The 23,321-nt window shown below is 58.6% G+C and overlaps 3 protein-coding genes and 1 long non-coding RNA gene across 5 annotated transcripts; 2 read left to right on the forward strand and 2 right to left on the reverse strand.

The window, feature by feature from the left end:
* The first annotated feature begins 234 nt into the window (after positions 1–234).
* Pcbp4 (poly(rC) binding protein 4) lies at positions 235–11,705 on the forward strand. 2 transcript variants are annotated; one of them, XM_090323547.1, is made up of 14 exons: positions 235–251; positions 1,237–1,345; positions 7,198–7,342; positions 7,620–7,643; positions 7,767–7,799; positions 7,930–8,046; positions 8,385–8,516; positions 8,988–9,116; positions 9,298–9,372; positions 9,495–9,539; positions 9,629–9,692; positions 10,073–10,125; positions 10,231–10,400; positions 10,744–11,705. In XM_090323547.1, the coding sequence occupies exons 3-14, from the start codon at positions 7,262–7,264 to the stop codon at positions 11,030–11,032; spliced, it is 1,212 nt and encodes a 403-aa protein (XP_090179673.1). In that variant the 5' UTR covers positions 235–251; positions 1,237–1,345; positions 7,198–7,261; the 3' UTR covers positions 11,033–11,705. The 2 variants fall into 2 exon arrangements, with proteins under 2 accessions (XP_090179673.1, XP_090179672.1); XM_090323546.1 differs by lacking the exon at positions 235–251 and having other exon boundaries at positions 1,163–1,345.
* A 78-nt stretch (positions 11,706–11,783) lies between these two features.
* On the reverse strand, positions 11,784–14,041 carry Gpr62 (G protein-coupled receptor 62). Its single transcript, XM_090323548.1, has one exon. The coding sequence runs from the start codon at positions 13,518–13,520 to the stop codon at positions 12,438–12,440; it is 1,083 nt and encodes a 360-aa protein (XP_090179674.1). The 5' UTR covers positions 13,521–14,041; the 3' UTR covers positions 11,784–12,437.
* A 420-nt stretch (positions 14,042–14,461) lies between these two features.
* LOC150043120 (uncharacterized) lies at positions 14,462–16,810 on the reverse strand. The gene is made up of 3 exons (XR_016533461.1): positions 16,433–16,810; positions 15,468–16,060; positions 14,462–14,963 (listed from the first exon to the last, which is right to left on the reverse strand). It is a non-coding gene; the product is annotated as an uncharacterized LOC150043120 (long non-coding RNA).
* Positions 16,811–17,206: 396 nt separating this feature from the next.
* On the forward strand, positions 17,207–23,294 carry Rrp9 (ribosomal RNA processing 9, U3 small nucleolar RNA binding protein). The gene is made up of 15 exons (XM_090323264.1): positions 17,207–17,355; positions 17,693–17,784; positions 18,477–18,589; positions 19,348–19,415; positions 19,506–19,547; positions 20,007–20,133; positions 20,720–20,844; positions 20,943–21,035; positions 21,490–21,590; positions 21,677–21,811; positions 21,890–21,952; positions 22,384–22,529; positions 22,624–22,703; positions 22,797–22,870; positions 23,141–23,294. Exons 1-15 carry the CDS (start codon positions 17,269–17,271, stop codon positions 23,235–23,237), a joined length of 1,443 nt encoding a protein of 480 aa, XP_090179390.1. The 5' UTR covers positions 17,207–17,268; the 3' UTR covers positions 23,238–23,294.
* Positions 23,295–23,321: the final 27 nt, after the last annotated feature.

A 23,321-nucleotide genomic window follows, 5' to 3' on the forward strand; every position in this document is an offset into this window, starting at 1 on the left:
CCCCACCCTGCCCTTTGTCCACCCGGCCAGATGGAGGGAGAGGGTAGATTGGGTTCCCCTCCCACGGGCTCAGGTGCCAAGAGACTCAGCTGGAGGGGGGAGGGGGCCAGTGGGACCGGGCTGAGCCGATTACACAGGGGACGGGGGGAGGGGTAGAGGACTTGGAGACAGCTCAGCTCCCCCCATCCCTTTCCTAGCGGAGGACTGAGACGGCGCCCCATCCCTAGAGCTCCCCAAAAGGAACTCTGGAGGTAGATTTGAGGCAGGGGGTGGGGCAGATGCCATCAGGGCCCCACGGTTCCTTGCCGCCCCCAGCTTGGTCGGGATACCCTGTCCTGTGCGTTCAAGGCCCAGGCCTGTGCTTTGGTGGTGGGGTAGTGCAGAGGGCAGCGGGCCGGGGTGCGGCGCAGCGGGAGAGCCGGGGTCCGGAGCTGGCAGTGGGTGGGGGCTGGGCCGAGGGGGTGCGGGGGTCAGGAGCGGGCGCAGGGGGCTTAGCTAAGGCCGAGGGGCTCTGGCGGCCCCCATGCGTGGAGCCGGACCCCGGGCACCTCTCTCCATCCGGGATGATGCAGCTCGGGAGCGGGTCGGCCCAGCCCTGCCCTCCCCTGCAGCCGCAGACGCTGGGGGCGCAGTGCGCGGTGTGCGCGCGCGCGCGGGGCCGGGCCGGGGCGGGGCTGGAGTCGGGGAGGGGCGGGGCCTGCGCGGGACGGGGCCGGAGGGGCGGGGTGTGCGGGGCCGGGGGCGTGGCCTGAGAGGGCCGGGGCGGGGCGCGCTGGGCCTGAGAAGGGCGGGGCTGGAGCCGGGGAGGGGCGGGGCCTGCGCGCGGGACGGGGCCGGGGAGGGGCGGGGCGCGCGGGGCCGGGGGCGGGGCATTGGAGGGGCGCACTGGGCCTGCGAGGGGCGGGGCTGGAGACGAGGAGGGGCGGGGCCTAGGAGAGGAGGGGAAGGGCGCGCTGCCCAGGGGGCGGAGCCTGGGAGGGGCGGGGCCGGGGCGGGGCGCGCTGGGCCTGCGAGGGGCGGGGCCGGAGCCGGGTAGGGGCGGGGCGCGCTTGGCTGCGGCACTGGGGCGTCCGGGGCGGGCCCGGCGCGCCGTAATCGGATCCGGGGACCGGGTGGAAGGGGGTGGGGTGTGGAGGGAGGGGGGCGGGGCGGGTGGGGTGGGGTGGGGGGGCGCGGAGCCGGGCTCCGGGCCGGCCGGGCTCGGCGCGCGCCTGTCAAACCCCTCATTGTTCGCAGCTGATGTCACCCGCAGTTGTGAGCGGCCGCCTCTCCCGGGGACAATGTGGCTCTGAGCGGCCCCGCCGCGCCGCCGCCGCCGCCGCCGCCGCCGGACAGCCCGGGAGAGGTAGGGCCGGGGGCCGGGAAGGAGGGGGATGGGTGGGGGGAGCCGGGTGAGGGGAGGGGAGGGGTCCGGGGCGTCCGTGTGCGGGCCCGGGGGACGGGCGTCCGGAGAGCGGGACGTGGGTGCCCGTCCCACGCCGCTGAGGCCTGCAGAGGTGTGGGGAGCCGGGACGGGGATCGGTGGTGTCGCTGCTGGTACCCAGGGGACAGTGGGGGGGTCCTGAGTCTGAGCCCCCCTCCCTCCCCCATACCCAGCACACACCCCAGCCTGGTCCGCCTTGCTGCAGCCCCTGCCCCCCACACACCCTTTTTATTTTTTTCCACCCCCCACCCCTCCTGCAGTTCTTCCAGGAGCCAAGACCCAGACCCAGACCTCCAGGGCGACCCCGGGTGTAAGGGGAGATGGAGATGGGAGGCCGCCTGGGATTTCTTTACTACCTCCTCAGCTGTGACCCCGCTTCTGGGCTGGGGGCTGGAGGCATGGGGGGCTTTGCCTGGGCCTGAGAGAGGGAGGTGCCCGGCCTATCTCACTCCCCCTGAGCCAGGCTCCCCCCTTCCCCACATCTTGAGACCTGTGGCACCCAAGAGAAATGACCATGGAGAGAATGTACTCTTGAGCCACTCAAGTCCCCATCAAACTCCTGGATGATCCTTCCTGCTGGATCAACAGAACATGTGGCTTTCTCCCTCCCTTACCCCCAAAGGCCCTTCTACTCTCACAAAGCTGTGAGACCCCGGAAGCTCCAGAGTTCTGGCCTTCACTGTCCCCTGGAGTCAACTTTAGAGCCTCAGTTCTACCTCCTGAAGCCCTATTGTCTCCTTATTTGAAGATCTGACCTCTCCAAGTCCTGGAACATTCCCTCCTCCCCCCATCAACTTCCAAGCCGCCCCCATTCCAGCCTTCAGCCTTTATCCCCCCCCCCCCCAAGCCTTCATCAGCATTCAGGCTCTGGCTGCCCAAACACAAGGGGATTGTTCTATTAGCATGCTCAAGGTGGGGGCTGGGAGCAAGGCGGCCCACACACCCGGCAGGCCCAGGCTGCAGAGAGGCCTGGATTGCCCCACCCTGAATCCCCAGACAGGCCCTGTCCACTTTCCATCCTCCCGTGACTGCCTCCCTCCCCTAGCCTCCATTAGCAGAACTCAGTAGAACTCGGCTCTGAAGGAGAAAGCCTTGGGCTGGGACCGGTAGAGACCCATGGGTCTCTCCCACCTGCCCCAGGCCTCCTGTGCAGCCTTACAAATCCTTCTCTCGTGTCTTCATCTCTGGCCCTCATCTGGTGATTTGTGAAGCTTTAGTGAGTTGTGATAGGCTAAGCCCACCCCACTTCCACCACCAAAAAAAAGCCTTCATCACACTCCAGTATTTCTTTTAACTCCCTGCTTTCCTGGGAAGATTCCACTCTGGGGCCTCTAGAAACTCACATCTCACACTTTAGCCCTCATGTCCCTAGGCTTGAGGAAAGAATGCAAATGGGCTAGGGAGGTTGAGGAACTGAAAAGGCCCTGCCTCCCTCAGCCGGGCCCTCAGCCCCCAGGGTTCTCCGCTTCAAGGATCTCTAATACCCCTCAGGGACCACTAGGTACCCTAACTTTTTCTCCCCGTGACTTGAGCCTGGGCCTGTCTCAGATTTCCTTTCTATGTCCATTGGGGACTCTGGTGACTTGAGTAGTTATCTCTCTTTTTTTTGGCGGTGGTGGTAGGGGGTGGAGGGGGGAAGACAGAAGCCTAAGAGGATTTACGGCTGACTCTGGAAGGTTCTGGAAGGCTCCACAGAGGAGGTGGCTTTGAAGGGAAGGGAAAGAGGGCAGATTAGACGTGTATTTCTAGCTGGAATCATCTGGTAAAGACCTAGAGGCTTTGGTAGAGCTGGGCCTGGTGTGCAAGGAGATGGGTGAGAGGAGGGCAGAGATGAGACCAGAGAGGCTGACAGCGGCTGGGCCAGGAATGGCTTTGGTCTTGCCTCCTAGAGTCCAGTTTAAGCCTGGGCCTGCCTTGATTTCCCTTGGCGATGAAGACTCTTTGGGGGCTGGTTAATGATGCGCTAATGTAGCATCGCTGGCCCCTGCCAGTTTGTTTTTTCCCTGGCACTTTTATGAAACAGAACTCCCAGGCTTCTGTCCAGTCCCCCCACCCCCCACCAAACTAGGTATGATTGGTCATTCTGCAAGGATGCTAGGCCAAGGCCAGGCCTAGGGGCCTGAGGACGCTGGACTGTTTTTGTTTGTTTGTTTGTTTTGTGAAGGCCAAGCTCTCCCAGCATCCATCTAGAGGATGGGCAGGCAAGGAGAGTCAGCAGCCTGCAATGCCAAGCTCTCTCCTGGCTTAGCATCTCTCCTCCTTGCCACACCCTGCAGGGCCTGTTGCTCTGAGCCCTTCTCCCCCCCAACCCTGGCCTCTTTGGGTGTGGTCAGCGAAGCAGGAGCAGGTAGAGAGAGCCCAGTGTGTGTGTGTGTGTGTAGAGGGGAGGGGAGAGGGAGGGAGGGGTGAAGTTGGGGGAACCTGGATGTCTCTCTCTCTCTTGTCTCCTGACTTCAGGTGTACTTGCAGGCCACAACTGGTCCACACACTCTGTGGCCAGGAGAGCCCAGGGTATCCCCAAGGGGCGGGCCTGGTTTACTTGAGTCGCCTGCTCCCAAGAGTCCTCCCCCCCCAGGATTGTTCTTACTCTAGAACAAAGCCAGGGTGGACACTTGATCTCTGTGTGGGGGGGGGGGGTTGGCTAAGCCCCCGGCCCTTTGATTGGGCAGCTGTCAGGAGAGAGAGAGAGAGGCAGAGAGAGAGAGAGTGTGTGTGTGTGAGAGAGAGAGAGAGAGAGACAGCTGGGGGAGAGGGGCAGGAAGAGGGGGAGCCACCAGTGCCTCTATTGCTTACACAGCTGTCATCGCCCCCCCCACACCTCCAGACTGGGTGGCAGGAAGCCAGGCACAGAAGAAGTGGGGGCATTCAGTCTGGGGAAGGGGTTTTGGAAACCAAGAGGAAAGGGCTAAGGTCAGGAGCCTAAGGTTTGGGCTTTGATATGTCCTGCCAGGAAGGTCTGCTGACCAGAGGGGTGGGGGGTGGGGGGGTTGGTAGAGGGGGGAGCAGAGGGGTGCTGGGCATCCTAAAAGGTGAGCTGGAGGTCACTGTGGCACGACGGGGAGTTGCCACACAGCCCCGGCGGAGCCTGGAGGGGGGCACCCGTCAGTCGCTTGCTCCGCAGACAGAGTGCAGGTGGATAGCAGTAAGGCAAGAAAGTCCATGCACGCTCATGTCCAGGGAGCCAGAAAGTGGAGTTGTGGCTTAGGTGGTAGTGCATGAGCTTTGAGTACAAAAGCTTAGGGACAAACACCCCAGGCCCTGAGTTCAAGCCCTAGTCTCCTCCCCATGCACTCACCCACCCACAAAAAGAGCGGGGGGGGGGGGGCGGCGGAGGATGAAGATGTGAGTTTGCTCCATGCCTGTACTAGCAAACAGGGCCTTGTGGGTCCTTCCACGCCCCTCCTGTCTGTGACCTTGGTCAGGTGATAGAGTGTGTGTGTGTGTGTGTGGATGTTCAGATTTTCCTTGTGTCTGAGCAGCGTGTTTCTGGCCTGGCTGTAACTGAGTGCTCTGGGAATACAAGGAGAGAGTGACAAGGCTGGCTCTAAGGTGTTGGGGGGTAGGGGGGGGCTGGCTGGCTGTCCACAGGGACAGAACCAAACACGTCATCACAAGGGCTTTGATGGGGGAAGTGCAAGCAGCCAGAGGAATGTCTAGCAAGGACAGCCAGCCTGAGGTCGGCAAGGGTGCCAGAGCCACAGGCCCTAAATCTATTGCTGGCTTCCACCCTCTGGCACGCCTATGGCAGAACTCAAAGGAGGGGCAGTTGCTGGGGAAAATGAGGTGGTGTTTGGGGAGGAGGGGGAGGGCTGTCACCTCTGTGACATCCAAGAGGAATGGAGATGGCATGCCACATGCTGGCTTGTTCCGATATCTAAAAAAGAAAAAAGCCAGGCAAGCTGGATGCTGGTGATCCACTCCTGTGATCCGAGCTCCTTAGGAGCCTGAGATCTGAGGAGGGGGAGGGGGCAGGGTTCGAAGCTGCCCCTGGAGGAAGCAAAAGTCCATGAGACGCGTCTTCAATGAACCATTCAAAAAGCCAGAAGTGGGCCAGGAGTGTGGCCTAGTGGTTAAAGTGCTTGCCTAGCATGCATGAAGGCCCGGGTTCGATTCCTCAGTACCACATACATAGAAAAAAGCCGGAAGTGGTGCTGAGGCTCAAGTGGTAGAGCTCTAGCCTTGAGAAAGTCCAAGGACAGTGCTCAGGCCCTGAGCTCAAGCCCAGGATTGGGGAAAAAAAAAAAAGCCAGAAGTGGAGGTGTGGCGCAAGTGGTAGAGTGCTGGCTTTAAGAAAAAATTAAGAAAGAAAGTTCAGGGACAGTGTCCAAGCTCTTGAGTTCAAACCCCAAAGGACTGACACCTGAATCAAAATCACACCAGGCCAGAGACACCCCCGACCCCTGCCCCTTCTCTGCCCAGGGCGATTGTCTAAGACAGTGATGGGATGGATGGCGGCTGAAGAAAATTGTGACCAGAGGCCTCTATAAAGTGCCGCAAATGTGAGCACTATTACGCCTTTGAGCCCACATCTCCTGGTCTCTGGTGCAGAAGGAATCTGTAGGGTTGGAACTGAAGTCTAGGCCCTCAGTTGTCCCCAAGTTAAGTCCCACTCTCTGTCCTTCTTCAGTTGTGGTCCTCTAGCCAGCTCTCCATCATGGCTGAACCTCGAGGGAGACAGCGCTAGAGGATTTCTGGGGAGGATTAAGGTTCGGGATTAGGGGGTGTATAAAAGGGTTGGGTGGGGAGAGTTGGTAGCAGGCTAATCCTAGAAGCTTAATCTCGGGCTCTGCCTTCCTTTGGCACACATGCCTCCGCATGCCTGTAGCCTATCAAATCCCTCACTTGCCCATCACCCACTCGGGGTTTTGAGACCCACAGCCCACGCATCTTGTTTCTGGTATTGTGTAGAATATTCACACAGAGCATGTGGCTTGCCTTGGAAGTTTCTTAACCTCTTTCTTGTGCCATTGTGGCCATTGTGGGGTATAGGGAAGGTTCTGGAACCAGCACTGGGTAGACTCTTACCCCATGTGGAATCCCAAGTTCAGTATTGAATGCTGGAGGTTCATGTGTCAAGTTTCTACCAGGCATTGGGGAGGTTGGACCAAGAGAAGCCCCTCTTTCTCTTCCCAACCCCGCTCCCCCAGTCAGGGCCTGGGCATTGTCCCCGGGCTTCTTTTGCTCAAGGCTTGAGCCACAATGCCACATTCGGCTTTTTCTGTGAATGTGGTGCAGAAGAATCGAACCCAGGGCTTCGTGCATGCCTGCTAGGCAAGCACTCTACCATGACGCCACATTGCTGACACTCCTTTAGTTATCTCTTCTCTCTTCTTGTGCTAGGGCTCAAACTCAGGGCCGTCCCTCATGTGCTAGGCAATTATGGTGCCTCTGAACTGAGCTATACCCCGAGTCTTTCGAGATCTATAGACCTATGGGATGGAAGGGATGGTCACCCAGCATGGCTGAGTACCTGGTGTGTGCGTGGTTTGGACTCAGGGCCTGGGGGCTGCCCTTTAGCCTTTTCCACCCAAAGCCGGTACTGCACCCCTCGAGCTGCAGCTCTACCTTGACGGTTGGTTAATTGGAGCGAAGAGGACGGGCTTGGAGCTGTGATCCTCGAATCTGGGTCTCGGCGGTGGTGCGGATTTGGTCTGCCCTTTCCAGGCGGGGCCGGCCTGGGCCAGCCGAGGCTCGACGGCCCGCCTGGGGTGGCCCGAGCCAGAGAGGGAGGGCGTGCGCCCATGCCCTGGTGTTCTCTCTCCTGCCCCTGCCAGAATCGAGCAGGCCGCAGCGTGGACACACTCCCAGGCCACTGTGGCCCCAGCCCCGCCCGACACGATGAGTGGCTCAGATGCGGGGCTGGAGGAAGAGCCAGAGCTCAGCCTCACCCTCACGCTGAGGATGCTGATGCACGGCAAGGCGAGTGGGCGGGGCCGGGCGAGGGGCGGGGCCTGCATAATGAAGTGGGCGTGGCGGGGGCCTGCATAAACGGAACGGGTGTGGTGGTCGGGGCGGGGCCTGCATAATGAAGTGGGCGTGGCATGGGGGCCTGCATAAATAGGGTGGGGTGGGTGGGCGTGGCTGGGGTGGATGGGCGTGGTGGTCTGGCGGGGCGGGGCCTGCATGAATGGAGTGGGCGTGGCTGGGTGGGCGTGGCTGGCCCCCTGACTCCGCCCCCACCCCGTCTTGCTTGCAGGAGGTGGGCAGCATCATCGGGAAGGTAAGGTACCCGGGGGTCCGCTCTGCACGGCCGGCCGGTCAGCCCAGGGTCGGAAGCCCAGGGTCGGAAGGTGGTTCACCACTGTTGCTTGTTGTTTTGTGTGTCCCCCCCCCCCCCCCGCAGAAGGGAGAGACTGTCAAGCGAATCCGGGAGCAGGTGAGCATGGGGGGGTGAAGGGAGCTGCCCAGCCTCGCCGCGACCCGTGGGGAAGGCGGGTGGGCGCCTGGCCCGGGCAGGGGCAGAGGAGGCCCTGACGGCGGGCGCGTGGCTCGTTCTGCGTCCACAGAGCAGCGCTCGGATCACCATCTCCGAGGGGTCGTGCCCAGAGCGCATCACCACCATCACCGGCTCCACGGCCGCCGTCTTCCACGCCGTCTCCATGATCGCGTTCAAGCTGGACGAGGTCTGTGGCCGCAGACCTGGGGCTTGAGCTCAGGGCCTGAGCACTGTCCTTGGGCTCTTTTTTCTTTCCTCTCAAGGCTAGGGCTCTGCCACCTGGAGCCACAGCTCCCCTTCCCGTTTCCTAGTCTCATGGACTTTCCTTCCCCGGGCTGGTTTTGAACTGTGGTCCTCAGATGGCTCAGCCTCCTTGGTAACTCGGATGACAGGAGTGAGCCACCGTGGGTATCTCCTTCTCTCTCTCTGCAAGATGGCATTTGCAGAGGGTTAAGAGAGTAGCAAAAAAGAAAAGCGCATCTCGCCAAATCCTCCGCCGCCCCATCTTTCTACCATCTACCACAGGACCTTTGCGCTGCTCCCACAAATGGTGGCAATGTCTCTAGACCTCCTGTGACCCTGCGCCTCGTGATTCCTGCCAGCCAGTGTGGCTCACTGATCGGGAAGGCTGGCACCAAGATCAAAGAGATCCGGGAGGTGAGGAGAAAGGGGTGCTGCCAAGAGACGAGAAGGGAAACTGGGTTTGTGGCTCTGAACCCCTGCTGGAGCTCTGAGCCTGGCAGCCCGGATTTTAGACTATGTAGAATGGCCGGAAGTCACTTTGCTTTGGCCTTGTTTTTTTGTCTCCCCTCCCCGCCCCCGCTTCTCTCTCCTTCTATCCTCTCTTCCTCTTCTCTGTGTCTCCCCTTTCTCTCTCTCATTTGTCTCTTCCTGTCACTGTTTCCTTTCTTCCCCCTCTTTTTCTCTATCTGCTTCTGTCCTCCCTCCCTTCCTCTCTCTCTCTCCTCTCCTCTTTCTTCTTTTTCCTCCTGCTAGTATGATGGCCTTCACTTGGTCCTGAAACCCTCACTTCTTGCATCTTAGCATTCTTCCCGGGTGCTGGGATTATGCTCATGCACTGCCATGCTTGTCTGCAGCTGTTGATTTTGTTTCTCCCCCCTCTCGTAGACCACGGGCGCACAGGTGCAGGTGGCAGGGGACCTCCTTCCTAATTCTACGGAGCGTGCTGTCACCGTGTCTGGCGTGCCAGACGCCATCATCTTGTGTGTGCGTCAGATCTGTGCTGTTATCCTGGAGGTGGGTGCGGTCCTGGTGAAGGGAGAAGGGGTGGGGGGGAGCCCCAAGTCCTGTGTATGCCTTGACAATGGTGGGAGGGGTGCTGTAGGAGTGGATTCTGAACTCCAGGCTGTTTACTTGGGGGGTTCTGTGTGGGGAGGGGGGGGTTGTGGGAACCGAGGGTTTCCTTTGTGTTTTGCAGTCCCCACCCAAAGGAGCCACCATCCCCTATCACCCCAGCCTCTCCCTAGGTTCTGTTCTCCTCTCTGCCAACCAGGTGAGGGGGATGACGACGTGGGGGGGGCAGGAAGCATGAGTAGAGGGGGGATGGCGGGAAGAATGGGGGGGTGAGGACACACAGTGACCCACCTCCATTCTTCACCTGCATTGTCTCTGCAGGGCTTCTCTGTCCAGGGTCAATATGGAGCAGTGACCCCTGCTGAGGTGAGTGGACCCCAGCCCTGGCCCCCACCCCTTCTGCCAGCCCAAAACATCCCTTCTTGAATGGCCTGACCCCCTCCTCTTTTGCAAAGGTCACCAAGCTCCAGCAGCTCTCAGGCCATGCAGTCCCCTTTGCCTCACCCAGTGTGGTGCCAGGTGAGTTTTCTTTCTTTCTTTCTTTCTTTCTTTCTTTCTTTCTTTCTTTCTTTCTTTCTTTCTTTCCTTCCTTCCTTCCTTCCTTCCTTCCTTCTTTTTTTGTCCAGCTGGAACTCTGGGCCTGAGCACTGTCCCTTGAGCTCTTCAACTCGAGGATAGTACTCTATCACTTTGAACCACAGCACCACTTCTGGTTTTCTGGTGGTTTCTTGGAGATAAAGAGTCTCACATGGACTTTCCTGCCCGGGCTGGCTTTGAACTATGAGCCTCAGATCTCAGCCTCCTGAGCAGCTAGGATGCCAGGCCCTGGGCAAGCTACCTCTTGAACAGACAGGCCTAGACCCACCCCCCACCCCTTCCAACTCTCTTCTCTGTCTCAGGACTGGATCCCGGCACCCAGACCAGCTCCCAGGAGTTCTTGGTTCCCAATGATGTGAGCTGGGGTGCAAGAAGGGCGGGTAGGGAGATGGAGGGTGGGGGGGGAAGGAGGCAGGATGTGGGCCTTAGAGCCAAGTGTTGAATTCTGCCTCCCCTCTAGCTGATTGGCTGTGTGATCGGGCGCCAGGGTAGCAAGATCAGTGAGATCCGGCAGATGTCCGGGGCTCACATCAAGATCGGGAACCAAGCAGAGGGTGCCGGGGAGCGGCATGTGACCATCACTGGCTCCCCGGTCTCCATCGCCCTGGCCCAGTACCTCATCACTGCCTGGTGAGCTGGGAGTCCCGGCTGGGGGGGGGGAGGGTCCACCTCTCCTTTCCGTCTGGCTTGGTCCTCTGCTTCCCCTAAGCCCCTCCTACTCGGTGTGACCGGGCTTTGAACTGCAGTCCTCAGATCTCAGCCTCCTGAGCAGCTAGGACCACAGGCCTATGGAGCAGCTCTTTCTCCTGGGTGTTTGCCCCGTCCTCTGGGCCTCCCTCCTCCCCTCCCCCTGTTAGATCCACTTAGCCTTTCTCCCCTTTCCCACCCCTTCCCCCCCAAACACAGCCTTGTCTGGATAGCCCCACCTCACCCCCTCTTTCCCCTGCCTCTCCCCTCTCTGTCCTCTCTCCAGTCTAGAGACGGCCAAGTCTACCTCTGGGGGGACGCCCGGCTCAGCCCCCGCAGACCTGCCCACCCCCTTCTCACCGCCCCTAACAGCTCTGCCCACGGCTCCCCCAGGCTTGCTGGGGACGCCCTATGCCATCTCCCTCTCCAACTTCATCGGCCTCAAACCCGTGCCCTTCCTGGCTCTACCACCGGCTTCCCCTGGGCCACCGCCAGGGTTGGCGGCTTACACAGCCAAAATGGCTGTGGCTAATGGGAGCAAGAAATCGGAGCGGCAGAAATTCTCCCCTTACTGAGGCCAGCCGAGGCTCGGGCAGGGCGGGGGGCAGACGTGGACCCCCTTCTCCGCGCCACACGCATGGATGCATCCATTTACCCAGGCCCTGGGCTTTCTAGAGTCTCTCCTCTCAGAGAAAAAGGAAGTTGGTTTTTGTTCCAGGGTTCTGCGAACTAGGGCAGCCCCAGGGCAGGAGATATCTCTTCCCCTGCACCCCTACATCGCCTCAGCTCTGTGCTTGGATTACAGGGAACAGCCAAGGGCCTCCACGGGAGAGGGGGAGGTCACTGGTAGATTCGCCCACTCCTAGGGCGACAGATCAATGCTTAGGGTGTCGATTGCCTCCTAGAACTCTTCCCATCAACCCCTAGGGCGACTGAATAAGCTAGGAGGTCAACAGCTCTCCTAGGGGTTCTGCTTCTGTTACCCTGAAGGGGAATCAGGGTGGAAGAAGAGGAGGAGGAGGAAGAAGAGGGCTGAGGAGCGGCTGGGGCCAAAGCTTCTCTCTACTCCCTGATCCCTCCCTCTCCCTCCCCAACCCTGCATTTTCCTGCTGCTTTTACTGATAACCCTTTTGACTGGAATGGACTAGCTGGGCTTGTCAGGGACACCCCAAAGAGAGGGCTTTGCCTGTAGCTGGGGTTTGGGGAGTGGTCAGGGAGGGAGGGAGGGAGGGGGGGCAGCAGATACTCTGTACAGTTTTTTTCAATCCCTGTTTTGGAATAAATATTCTCAGCAACCAGAAAATTGTGAAATGTACTGATGTTGGGGAGGGCAAAACAAACAAAAAACAAAACACAACCTCCAGAAAATGTGTACTCCAGAAAATGAACCCACCAACTCCTCAGTTTGGGGCTGCAACCCCTTCTCTGTGCCAGTTCCAGGGACGGGGGTGGACTTCAAGACACTTTGGGGGAGATGTCTTCTCTGGCCTCTTGCTTCTAGCATCCAGGGCATCTTGTTATCCTGGGGTACACAACATCACGATCAGAAACACCCCATTACCCAGCAGTGTCCTCTCCACCAGTTTTTAGAAGCAGATGGAAGTTTCTGTTGCTTTTAAATCAGTTTGTCTCTGGTGCTGGTGTCTGGGGAATCCTTCTGAATGTCTCTCCTCTGATTCCTCAGTTGTGGCTCTAACCAAGGCCTTTAGGGCTCTCTTGAGTCATCCTGCCCCCCACTTTCTCCCTGGGCCAGGGACTATCTAGAAGTTTCCAACACTTACACTGAAGGAGCCCTTAGAGAAGATAGGCCAAGGAAAAAGGAAGTTGGTATGCAAGGCTCCCCAGCCAATGACAGGCCCAGAATGGAGAGCTGAAAAAACTCTGGAACCAAAAGTTTGAGACGGGAAACTTTTCAGGGACCTGAACAAGGGTAGACCAGCTGTCCGGGGCCAAAGGAAGTCTCAGTGTGGGAACGAGGTCTCAGGTGGTCTGTGACATGCCAGGGCTCTGTTCTCCTGCCGGTTGGCTGTCTTGATCCGGTGCCTGGGAAGGGGCTCGGATGGGGCCCTTTGGGGGTCCCTGGAGGTGATGCAGGAGTGTCCTGGGGTGCCAGGCTTGTGCAGTGCAGATTCTCGGGGTAAGGTGGCCCAGTGCCAGGCGCACTGGGCGTTGCAGAAGCCCATAGAGGAAAGGGTGGATGGCAAAGGCCGAGTAGGCCACCCAGGTGATGGCTGTCTCTGCTTCTGCAGCCCGGGCGGCAGGGGCCAAGCAGGCAGCACCATAAGGCAACCAACAGGCTGCAAACTGGCCTATAGCCAGACTGGGAGCCAGAGCCGCTTTGCCCCCCAGCAGGCGAGATCGGAGAGGTGGCAAGAAAGAGAGTCGGCTGTCCAAGGAGTCAGAGCGGAGCCGGGCTCCAGGCCTGGGCGCCGGGGGTCTGAAGGTGGCAGCCCTCCGTGCCACCAAGAAGATACTACCATAGGCCCCCAGCAGCAAGAAGGCCGGTAGCGCGAATGCCAGCAGTGCCCAGAGTGGCCGGAAAGGGCCAAGACCCCCAGCCAGGACTGAACAGCGAGCTGGAGCAGGGGGTGGGGCCGGGGGGGGCCCCAGCAATGACAGGACACCCAGGATCCCCGCAGAAGCCCACACGGTAGTGAGTACCACCCCAGGCCCAGGCCGGGTACCCGGATGGAGCGGGTGTGCGATGAGTCGGTAGCGTGCCAAGGCCAGGGCGGCCACGCCCAGCGTACACGCGGGGAGCAGAGCCGCAGAGAGGAAGCGAGCAGCCTGGCACCACGCAGGGCCCAGAGGCATCCGGCCTAGTCCTGGAGATGGCGCTGCCAGCAAGCCCAGGGGCACAATGGAAGCTGCTGCCAGCAGGTCCACCACGCACAGGTGCACGAGATAGACGGCATCTTGTAATCCCGGGGTACGTACCACCACAATAAGCAGCACCCCGTTACCTAGCAGTGCCCCCACCTCCACCAGCACTGCCAGAATGAACCCCATGGAGCCGTCGCTTTCCGAGGTGATTCGCAGCAGGAGCTCTGACCGGTTGGCCATCCTTACCAGCTGCTTGTCCAAGACTGCAAAACACACACACACACACACACACACACACACACACACACACACAGAGGCACTGTGCCTGTAATCCTAGCTACTCAAGAGACTTGAGAGCTGAGGATTGCAGTTCAAAGCCCAACCCCAGGAGCAGGAAAAAAGAAAAAAGAAAAAAAAAATGCAGGAAGACTCCTTCCCCTCCAATGAACCACCAACCGCGAAGACAACTCAAGGACAGTGCTCAGGTCTTGAGTTCAAGTCACAGGACTGGCAAGAAAAGGAAAGAGCTTCCAGCACCCGTTTCTTCATTTCTCTAGTTCATCCTCACCTCATGGGCTGTCCAGGAAGTAGCTTCCATATCTCTGGGCTGTCATCTTTGTTGTTGGTATTGGTGGTAGGTTTTTTTTGGGGGGGGGGAAGGGTCCAAGGTGGCCCCCATGGAAAAACATAAGGCTCAATCTACTGAGTCTCTCTTCCCCTTGTCCCTGCAGCTCAACATCTGTGGAGATGGTACTGGTTGTCACTCTGATGGTGGCCTCTGGAGACAGAGAGGGAGGGAGGAGGGAGGGGGAGGGGGAGGGGAAGGGGGAGGGCAGGGCCTGCTGCCAGCCTCATAGGTCCTAAGCAGCTGACAGTTGGAGACTGGAGGCTCTGTCTGGTGAAAGGGCCCCAGCAGGCACTGGGCTGGGACCTGCAGGGTAACCCTTGCTTACAGGCATCTGAATACTGTTTCTTACCATGATTTCTCCAGCTGGCGCGTGAAGGCTTGCCTTAGGATTATCCTGTACCATCTTTTCCCTGGGTTCAGTTCCCAGTTCATCTACCCCCAGTGCAATTTCTGCTTGACTGTGACCTGCACACACCCTGTTCATATTCTAATCTGTTGGTTATTTGGTTACTGAGGCCCCCCGAGTTTTTTTGTCACACACCCCCTTTTTTTTGTTGGTTGTGGGGCTTGAACGCTGGACCTGAGCCCTGTCCCTCAGCAATTCAGCTCGAAGCTACCACTCCAGCAATTGAGCCACAGCCGCCACTTCTGTTTTTTCTGGTGGTTTATTGGAGGTGAGAATTTCATGGACTTTTGTGCCTGGGCTGGCTTTGAACTGTGATCCTCAGATCTCAGCCTGCTAAGTAGCTGGGATGACAAGCGTGAGACACTGGATTTTGACATGACTTTAGGATTACAGATCCAAGCCCTTCTGACAGCTTCTCAATATGTGGATAATAATATCCACACACAGGGGTGCTTGATTCACCCGGCAATGTCTGGACTAAGAGAAAGAGGTTTTCCAGGCTTCCCATCTTGGCCTGGGAAGACAGTTTGTCCAGGTCTCGGTTGCTGTCAGGTGGAGATTTCAAAGCCATTTCCAGGGCCTCTCAGGCCTCAAAGCCCTTTGCAATCATCTGTTGCTTGCTTAGTTTCCCAGGGCATCTTTTTCACATCTAGGGGGGTGAAGAAATAGGGCATTAGATCTGGGACCCCATTTTCCTGGTGTGTGAGGGGTCGGGGGAGGGGTGCTGCCATTTGAACTAGCGGGCTTTGACCCTTGATCGTTAGATCTTAGCTTCCTGAAGTAGCTAGGATGACAGGCGTGGGCCACCAGAGTCCAGCTTGCACTAGCTTCTCACAGATTCATCTGGGCCATGGCATTCTTGAACATATCCTTGCTAAAGATGTTGATGAGTTTCTAGATGCTGGGGTCCCGGGAGCAGGGCTTGGACATGATCAGGCTCTTCTCTGGGCCTATGTCCACCAGAGGAGGGAACAGCTGGGCAAGGTCACTGGGCAAGGTCATTTAGACAGAGGCTGCTGCTCAGGCTGAAGCCAGAGAAGGAGGAGGCTGGTACCGGAGGCTACAGGTTTGAACCATGGCAGAAACCCACTGGCCCTGGGCTTTCCCATGGGTCCCCACTCTAAGCTGGGGGTGGGTGGGGGTCCAAATTTACCTTTACTACAGCTTCTTGGACTCTTGGTCTGCTTGCAATTTGCCAGGGTGGGACAAAATGGACTCACTCTGCCCAATTGTTCTTGGTCTTACGCCGAAATTTCTTCTCAAAATCATTTTTTTGCATCTTCCAGGCAGGCACAGTGAGAGAGCTTGGAATGACTACTCCTCCCTGAAAATTACAGCCTTCAGGATGGAGGATGGAGAGATGGGCGATTCGTGGGAGATAAGAGTCCCACAAACCTTCCTCTCCTGGCTGGTTTCAAATCACGATTCTCAAGATCTCTGCCATCTGAGTAGCTGAGATTACCGGCGTGAACTACCAGTACCTAGCTTCACCATTAACATTTGCTAGCTCCCTGGATTGCTGGATTTCGAGGCGCTGAGTAGCCGGAGGTGGAGAGAGGACCTCAGAAGCTGGGGTCTATTGGGGACCCATGTGCTTGGCAGGAAGGCGGTGGAGAAGGAGCAGGGCACATATCACTCGACCCCCACTCACTCCAGCATCCTTTCCCAACAACTGGATGATATGGAACTTATTATTGTTGCATTTGATGTTGGTTTGGTTCAAGGTGCAATATAGTCAACGTGTATCTGGACAGAAGAAATGAGGTGAGGCAGGAAGAGGTAAGAGGGGATGTCTGCCTGTGCTGACAAGGATAAGATGGTAACAGGGGAGCTCTTGGGGGAAAGTTGCAGGGGTGGGGGGAGTAGCAGGAAGTCAGGGGAGGAGTGGGAGGAGAAGTGAATGGAGAATCACCCCATCCACTGTTCACCCCTATCCACCCCTGCCCTCCTGTTCCAGTCACTCCCTCCTTTGTCAGCAAGCTCAGGGACTTGGCATGGATGCTGGGCTGTCAAGCCAGCCATGGTGGGGCCAGCACTTCTGGGTCAGATGGTCTTTTTCCTAACCTACTTTAAGATTTACTTGCAGAGGGCTGAGGACAACCTCACGGGAAAACTCACCGGAGAGAGAGCAGGATCCCTGGGGAAGAGGAGATGGCTGCCACAGCAGCCTGGTATCAGGAACAGCTCGTGTGCACCTCTCAGACGACCTGAAACCCTCTTAGTAACTTCCTGCCCAACCTTTGAGGCTCAAGGAGGAGGAGGAGGAAGACGAGGAAGGGAAGAGCTGCAGAGTGCTGAGGAGGGTGTACAATGCTGGCTATGTGGCCACTCGTGGGATGAGTCAGAGACCAAGGCCTGCAGGCCCAAGTTGGTGGCCTGGCCCACGGACGGAAGGGACATGAAGTGGACAGGGCCGAGCCCAGGGCCGCGCGCACGCTGCTTGTCCGTGCTCTACCCAGTGACCTTGGCCTTAGGTAGGGGTTCTGCTCTGCCTCGCTCCCCCTAGGCCGCCTGGATCCCCGCCCTCCCCCTTTCCCTACAGCTAGGCTGGTGCATCCTGTTCCCCCCCCACCTTGGAAGCTCGGGAAACCCGCTTCTCTGCCGCCTCCCAGCGGCCACAGGGCGCAAGCACCGAGAAGCGTTCCACACTCCCAGCCGGGGCCCAAGTCAGGCAGACGCCAAACGCGCATGCGCCTCAGCCTGCAGCCGGAAGCGCTCGGGACGAGGCTACGGCCAAGTGAGCCTATAAGAACCCTGATGGGCGTGGCCTCCAGCGCCTGCCCTATGAGCGCTCGGGGGCGTGTCAGAATCGCTTATGGAAATGAGAGAGGCGGGATTTGGTGAACGGTGGGAGCCAATCAGGGCGCGGGGGTCTTGCCATGCGGCCGGAAGGTTAGGTGCCATGTGAGTGAGGCGTCTCGCCTTCGCGGCGGCGCGCAGTGGGCTCGGGCGTCATGTCTGCCGCAGCTGCAGCTCGGAAGCGGGGAAGGTCGGGCTCCGGGGCCGGGGCCGGCGTAGGGCCCGGCAAACGGCGGAGAAAGGTGAGCATCTGGCGGCTTCCGGGGTTGACGTGGAGCCTGGGCCGCCCGGCCCTGGTCTGGGCCGCCCGGCCCTGGTCTGGGCCGCCCGGCCCTGGTCTGGGCCGCCGCCCGGGGCCTCCCGCCGCCCGGGGCCTCCCGGCTGGCCCCGCCGCAGCCTCCGATCCCGGGGCCTCCCGGCTGGTCCCGCCGCAGCCTCCGATCCCGGGGCCTCCCGGCTGGCCCCGCCGCAGCCTCCGATCCCCGGGGCCTCCCGCCCGGCCCCGCCGCAGCCTCCGATCCCGGGGCTCGTGGTCGGTTCCGGGCATGGCCAAAGCAAGGCACCCTTGTCATTTCCCAGGGCGACCCTGCGGCGGGAGAGCCGGGCAAAGCCAAGCGGGGCCGTGGCAGCAAGATGAACGAAGAGATCTCCAGCGACTCTGAGACTGAGAGGTGAGCCGCAAGGAGGGGAAACCGAGGCCCGGGACCCGCGGATCCCATGGGTACTCCGTGGCTCGGGACGCGGGGATAAACACAAGGCAGAACTGACGAGCACGGAGAGACAAACGTAATACGTGCTGGAGGGTTGGTGTTTTTTAATTGTTTTTGCTGTTCTTTTTTTTTATATATATATAATCCAATCCTGGGACTGAGCTTCTTTTGCTCAAGGCAAGCACTCTTATCACTGGAGCCACAGCACCACTTCTGGCTTTCTGTGTGTATGTGATACTGAGGACTCGAACCCGGGGCTTCGTGCACCACTAGGCAAGCCCTCTACCACTAAGCCACACTCCCAGTACCTTTATTCTGTAGCTGAAGCTGGCTTTCCATTCGTGATCTTCCTGCCGAAGCTCCCCCTTTGGCTGGGATCATCCTTAGCAGCCACCACCACCACCATGTCAGCAGTTCCTGAGTTGTTGAGACAGCGGCTCTTGTGCTGGATGGCCTGGAGACCTGGATGGATGTAATGTTTTCCCACATCGGCTTCCAAACTAGCAGCTCTTTCACCGGCCAGGCACTGGCGTCACTACAGGGAGCAGAGAGGAACAGGCACATGAAGAGAAAACGGTGTGGCAGGGCTCCGGTAACTCACACCTGTAGTCCCAGTGACCCCTTAAACTCCCTTCCTCCCTCCCTGCCTACAGCCTGGCTCCAAAGAGGACAGAGGTGGAGGAAGAGGAGGAGGAGCTGGAAGAGACCCCGCAGGAAAAGAAGCTGCGGTTGGCCAAGCTTTACCTTGAGCAGCTCAGGCAACAAGGTGAGTTTTGGGAAGACTAGTTAAGGCTGCTAGAGTCCTGCTTGCTGCAGGTCCCTGGCCACCTGACAGGGGACCCACACTGGTTCTCCCAATGGCTTACCAGGGCTACAGGTACTAGCTGTTCATGGCAGGTATCCTGGAATATGATAATGGCTTCCAGCCAGAACTGGGGTTAAATTTATTTATTTTTCTGATCAGTTGTGGGGCCTGACCTCAGGGCTTGGGTGCTGTTCCTGAGCTTTAGCACTTGAAGCCACAGCACCATTTTTTTTTTTTTTTTTTTTTTTTTTTGGTATTCATTGGAGACAAGAGTCTTATGGACTTTCGTGCCCAGGCTGGCTTTGAACCTTGATCCTCAGATCTCAGTCTCCTGAGTAGCTGGGATAATGGGCGTGAGCCACCACGCCCGGCTGTGACACTGTTGATTTCCAGTGACCCTCCAGGGAGCGGGAAGTGGTAGTGTGGCTCGAAAGTGGTCAGAGTGCTAGCCTTGAGTGAAAGAACAGTGAGTTCCAAGGTCCAAAATGAAGCTCCAGGACTCAAAAGAAAAAGAAAAGAAAAAAGCTTAGGGACAGCGCCTTGATCCTGAGTTCAAGCCCCATTCAAAAGAATCCATGCCCTTTGCCACAGGGGCCTGAACTTCCTGCATGCCACAGCCATGCATTTGGGTCCCAGCCAGGGGTAGAATGGGTGAAGATGGATGGGAAGGGTACGCGAGGCCTTCAGTCTTGGGTTACATCGACTGGTGTGTCCTGCAGAGGAGGAGAAGGCTGAGGCCCGGGAGTTTGAGGAGGACCAGGTGGCAGGCCGCCTGAAGGAGGATGTGGTGAGTGTGAAGGGAGGGGAGGGTGTGTTGGGATGGTTGGAGGGCGGCTAGTTCTGCTCCCTGGACCTCACCTCTCCTCTCTCCATGCAGCTTGAACAGAGGGGAAGACTGCAGAAGTGTGTGGCACAGGAGGTAAGTGGAAAAAGCATTTCATGTGTGGGTGGGCATATGGCCCAGTGAGGGGCACAGTCTGTGGGGGGGGGTCTTTACTCTGGCCCACAGTAAACACATGAGCAGATATGGTTGAGTTAAAGGTCACTGTTGTGTGGTGTGCTTGCTTTGGAGCTGGGGCTGGGACTTGAACTCGGGGCCCTTGTACCAGCCTTTAGCTTTTTCACTCAAGGCTGGTGGTACTCTACCACTTGAGCCACGCCTTTATATCTGGCTTTTTGGTGGTTAATTGAAGGTCCTCAGATCTCAGCCTCCTGAATAGCTAGGCTGAAAGGCTCTGAGCCGCCCATCCTAGCAGTGTGAAGGGTCATATCCTAGGCCTTGCCCCTTTTTTCCTTTTGGCTAGCGTGGGTAGCAGGGGATGGTGTTGGGAGGGATGCTTTCATGCCTTTCCCCCACCCCCTCCCTTTCCCTGTTCAGATCCAGACCCCAGACCCTGCTGCCATTCGAGTATTACGAGGCCACCAGCTCTCCATTACGTGTTTGGTCATCACGCCCGATGACTCGGCCATCTTCTCTGCTGCCAAAGACTGCACCATCGTTAAGTGTGAGTGTGAGCTTGTGTCGGGTGCAGCTGCTGGGTGGAGGGCCACATCTGGAGGGGGGGCGGTCTGGGGAGAGGAGACTGTGATTTCTATCAAAAGAGCCACGGTGGCCCACGCCTGTCATCCTAGCAACTCAGGAGGCTGAGACTTGAGGGTTGCGGTTCAAAGCCAGCCCAGGCAGAAGAGTCCCCATGAGACTCATCTCCAGTGAACCACCAGAAAACTTGCAAGTGGTGCTGTGGCTTAAGTGGCAGAGCACTGGCCTTGAGCAAAAGCACCTCGGCTCCAAATTCAACCCCCACTGATTTTCCTAAACCAGACCGGGCACTGCCCCTCTACCAGTTGAACCACAGCATCACTTCTGGCGTTTTCTGTGTATGTGGTGCTGAGGAATCGAACCCAGGGCTTCATGCATGCGAGGCAAGGACTCTACCACTAGGCCACATTCCCAGCCCAGTGTCATGATTCATTTTTCCACACTTAGCCCTTGATGACAACTGGGGCTTTTCCAAGCAGTCTTTCCCACTTTCCCAGAAGCAGCATCTCTCTTTCTCTCTCACTCCCATCCCCCTTCTCTCTGGGTGACAGGGAGCGTGGAGAGCGGACGGAAGCTGCACGTGATTCCTCGAGCCAAGAAGGGTGTGGAAGACCAGCCTCCCGGCCACAGCAGCCATGTCCTGTGTATGGCTATCTCTTCAGATGGCAAGTACCTGGTAAGGTGGCGTTGGACCTGGGGGGTCCGGGGGGGGGTGTTGGAGGCCTGGGGGGTGTGGTTTGTAACCCTGTGGCAATTTTGTCCTCAAATCCACAGGCTTCTGGAGACCGAAGCAAACTCATCCTCATTTGGGAGGCCCAAAGCTGTCGCCACCTGTATACTTTCACGGGGCACCGGGACGCTGTGTCGGTGAGGAGCCGGGCCTGGCTTGGAGGCCCGGGTCTCCAGTCTCTGGGGTAGTGAGGGTTCTTGTTGGTGGTGGTAGTGGTGGTTACGGGGCTTGAACTCTGGGCACTGTCCCTTGAGCTTCTTTTGCTCAAGGCCACCTACCACTCTGCTAGTTAAGCCACAGAGCTACTTCCGACGACCAAGGAATTGAACCCAGGGCTTCAGGCACGCTAGACAAGCACTCTACCACTAAGCCACATTGCCAGCCCATAGTCCCTGCGCTCTTCAGCTCAAGGCTAGCGCTCTACCACTTTGGTGGTTCATTGGAGATAAGGAGTCTCACGGACTTCCCTACCCCAGGCTGGCTTTGAACCCTGATCCTCAGATCTCAGCCTCCTCATTAGCTAGGATGACAGGCGGGAGCCATCAGGGCCCGTTGCCTGGGCCCCTCTCACCCGTCTCCCCACTCCCCCAGGGGCTGGCCTTCCGCCGGGGCACCCACCAGCTCTACAGCACGTCCCACGATCGCTCCGTGAAGGTGTGGAATGTGGCAGAGAACTCCTACGTGGAGACGCTGTGCGTGCCGGGCTCTGGGGCACAGGGTGCGTGAATGGGCGGGTCTGGGTCTTGGCAGCGTCACCTCTGTCCTCCCCCCTCTTCAGCTTCGGGCACCAGGATTCTGTGGCCGCGCTGGATGCCTTGAGCCGGGAGTGTTGCGTGACCGCCGGGGGCCGAGACGGAACTGTGCGAGTGTGGAAGATCCCTGAGGAGTCACAGCTTGTCTTTTACGGCCACCAGTAAGGTGGCCTGCCACGCGAGATCCGGGGTGGGGGGTCCTGAGGGGGAGGCATGCCGCTCACAGCCTGTCTCCCCAGGGGCTCCATTGACTGCGTCCATCTGATAAATGAAGAGCATATGGTGTCGGGCTCTGACGATGGGTAAGAGCTGGCTGTTGGGCAGGGCGCTGGGTGGCTCACGCCTGTCATCCTAGCTACTCAGGAGGCTGAGATCTGAGGGTCACTGGTTCAAAGCCAGCCTGGGACAGTAAAGTCCATGACACTATCTGCAGTAAACTGCTCAGAAAAAGCCAGAAGCAGTGCCGTGGCTCAAGTGGTAGAGCACTGGTTTTGAGCAAAAGAGCTCGCCCAGGGACAGCGCTCAGGCCCTGAGTTCAAGCCCCAGGACTCACAGAAAAAAAGCAAAATCAAAAAAACGGCTTTTGGACGTCTCATGTCATTTCCCCATGTGGCCACGTCCACATTTCGTGGCAGCCTCGAAAGCAGCTTGATCCTTCCCACTGCATGCCTCCCTTTCTATCCTCTCCCTGGCCCCTCTCCTCACTGATCGCCCTCCATTCCCCAACCCCCAGCTCTGTGGCCCTGTGGAGTCTCTCCAAGAAACGGCCCCTCGCCCTGCAGCGGGAGGCTCACGGGCTGCAGGGGGAGCCCGGCCTCGAGCAGCCCTTCTGGGTGTCTTCAGTGGCTGCGCTACTCAACACAGACCTCGTGGCCACAGGTGGGTTAGCACTGGCGGCGGGGGGGGGGGGTGAGGAGGCTGTTTTGAGGGGATCTGGCTCACTGACTTCCTGTTCGCCCCCCCCTCCCTGCAGGCTCCCATGATTCCCGGGTCCGGCTTTGGCGGTGTGGGGAAGGCTTCCGACGACTTGACGTTGTGTGCGACATCCCTCTGGTGAGCTGGGCGTGATGGCACCTCTCTGGACACTGGTTGGAATGTTGGGGTATCTCACCATGTCCCCTTTCTCCCCCCCCCCCCCCCCCACAGGTTGGCTTTGTCAATAGCCTCAAGTTTTCTAGCACTGGGGACTTTTTAGTGGCAGGAGTCGGCCAGGAGCACAGGTTTGTGAATCCCGCCCCCCTTTCCACAGGGCAAAGCTGGACAGCCTGTGGAAACAGGAAGAGATTGGGTGTGGGTTTTAAGTGGGGACCCCTGGGGCTTGAACTCAGGGCCTGGCCCCTGTCCCTCAGCTTCCTTTTGCTCAAGGCTAACATTCTACTGCTTGAGCCACATAGCTCCACTTCCTGGAGCTAAGAGTCACAAACGTCTCCTACCCGGGCTGGCTTCAAACCAGGATCCTCAGATCTCAGCCTCCCTTTCACCCCCTGCAGGCTCGGCCGATGGTGGCGAATCAAAGAAGCCCGGAACTCAGTGTGCATTATCCCGCTCCGCCGGGGGACCCCTGTGCCTCCAGCCGCCGGCTCCTGACACCCCGCACCTCCTTATCTAAGTCCCACTGTTTGTATTAAAATCCTCCCGTTCTGAGGCCTGTGTCTTGAAGCTTCTGGAAGG

Source organism: Megascapheus bottae, chromosome 32, assembly GCF_031878675.1.
Source record: "Megascapheus bottae isolate mThoBot1 chromosome 32, mThoBot2.hap1, whole genome shotgun sequence".
Taxonomy (NCBI): Eukaryota; Metazoa; Chordata; class Mammalia; order Rodentia; family Geomyidae; genus Megascapheus; species Megascapheus bottae.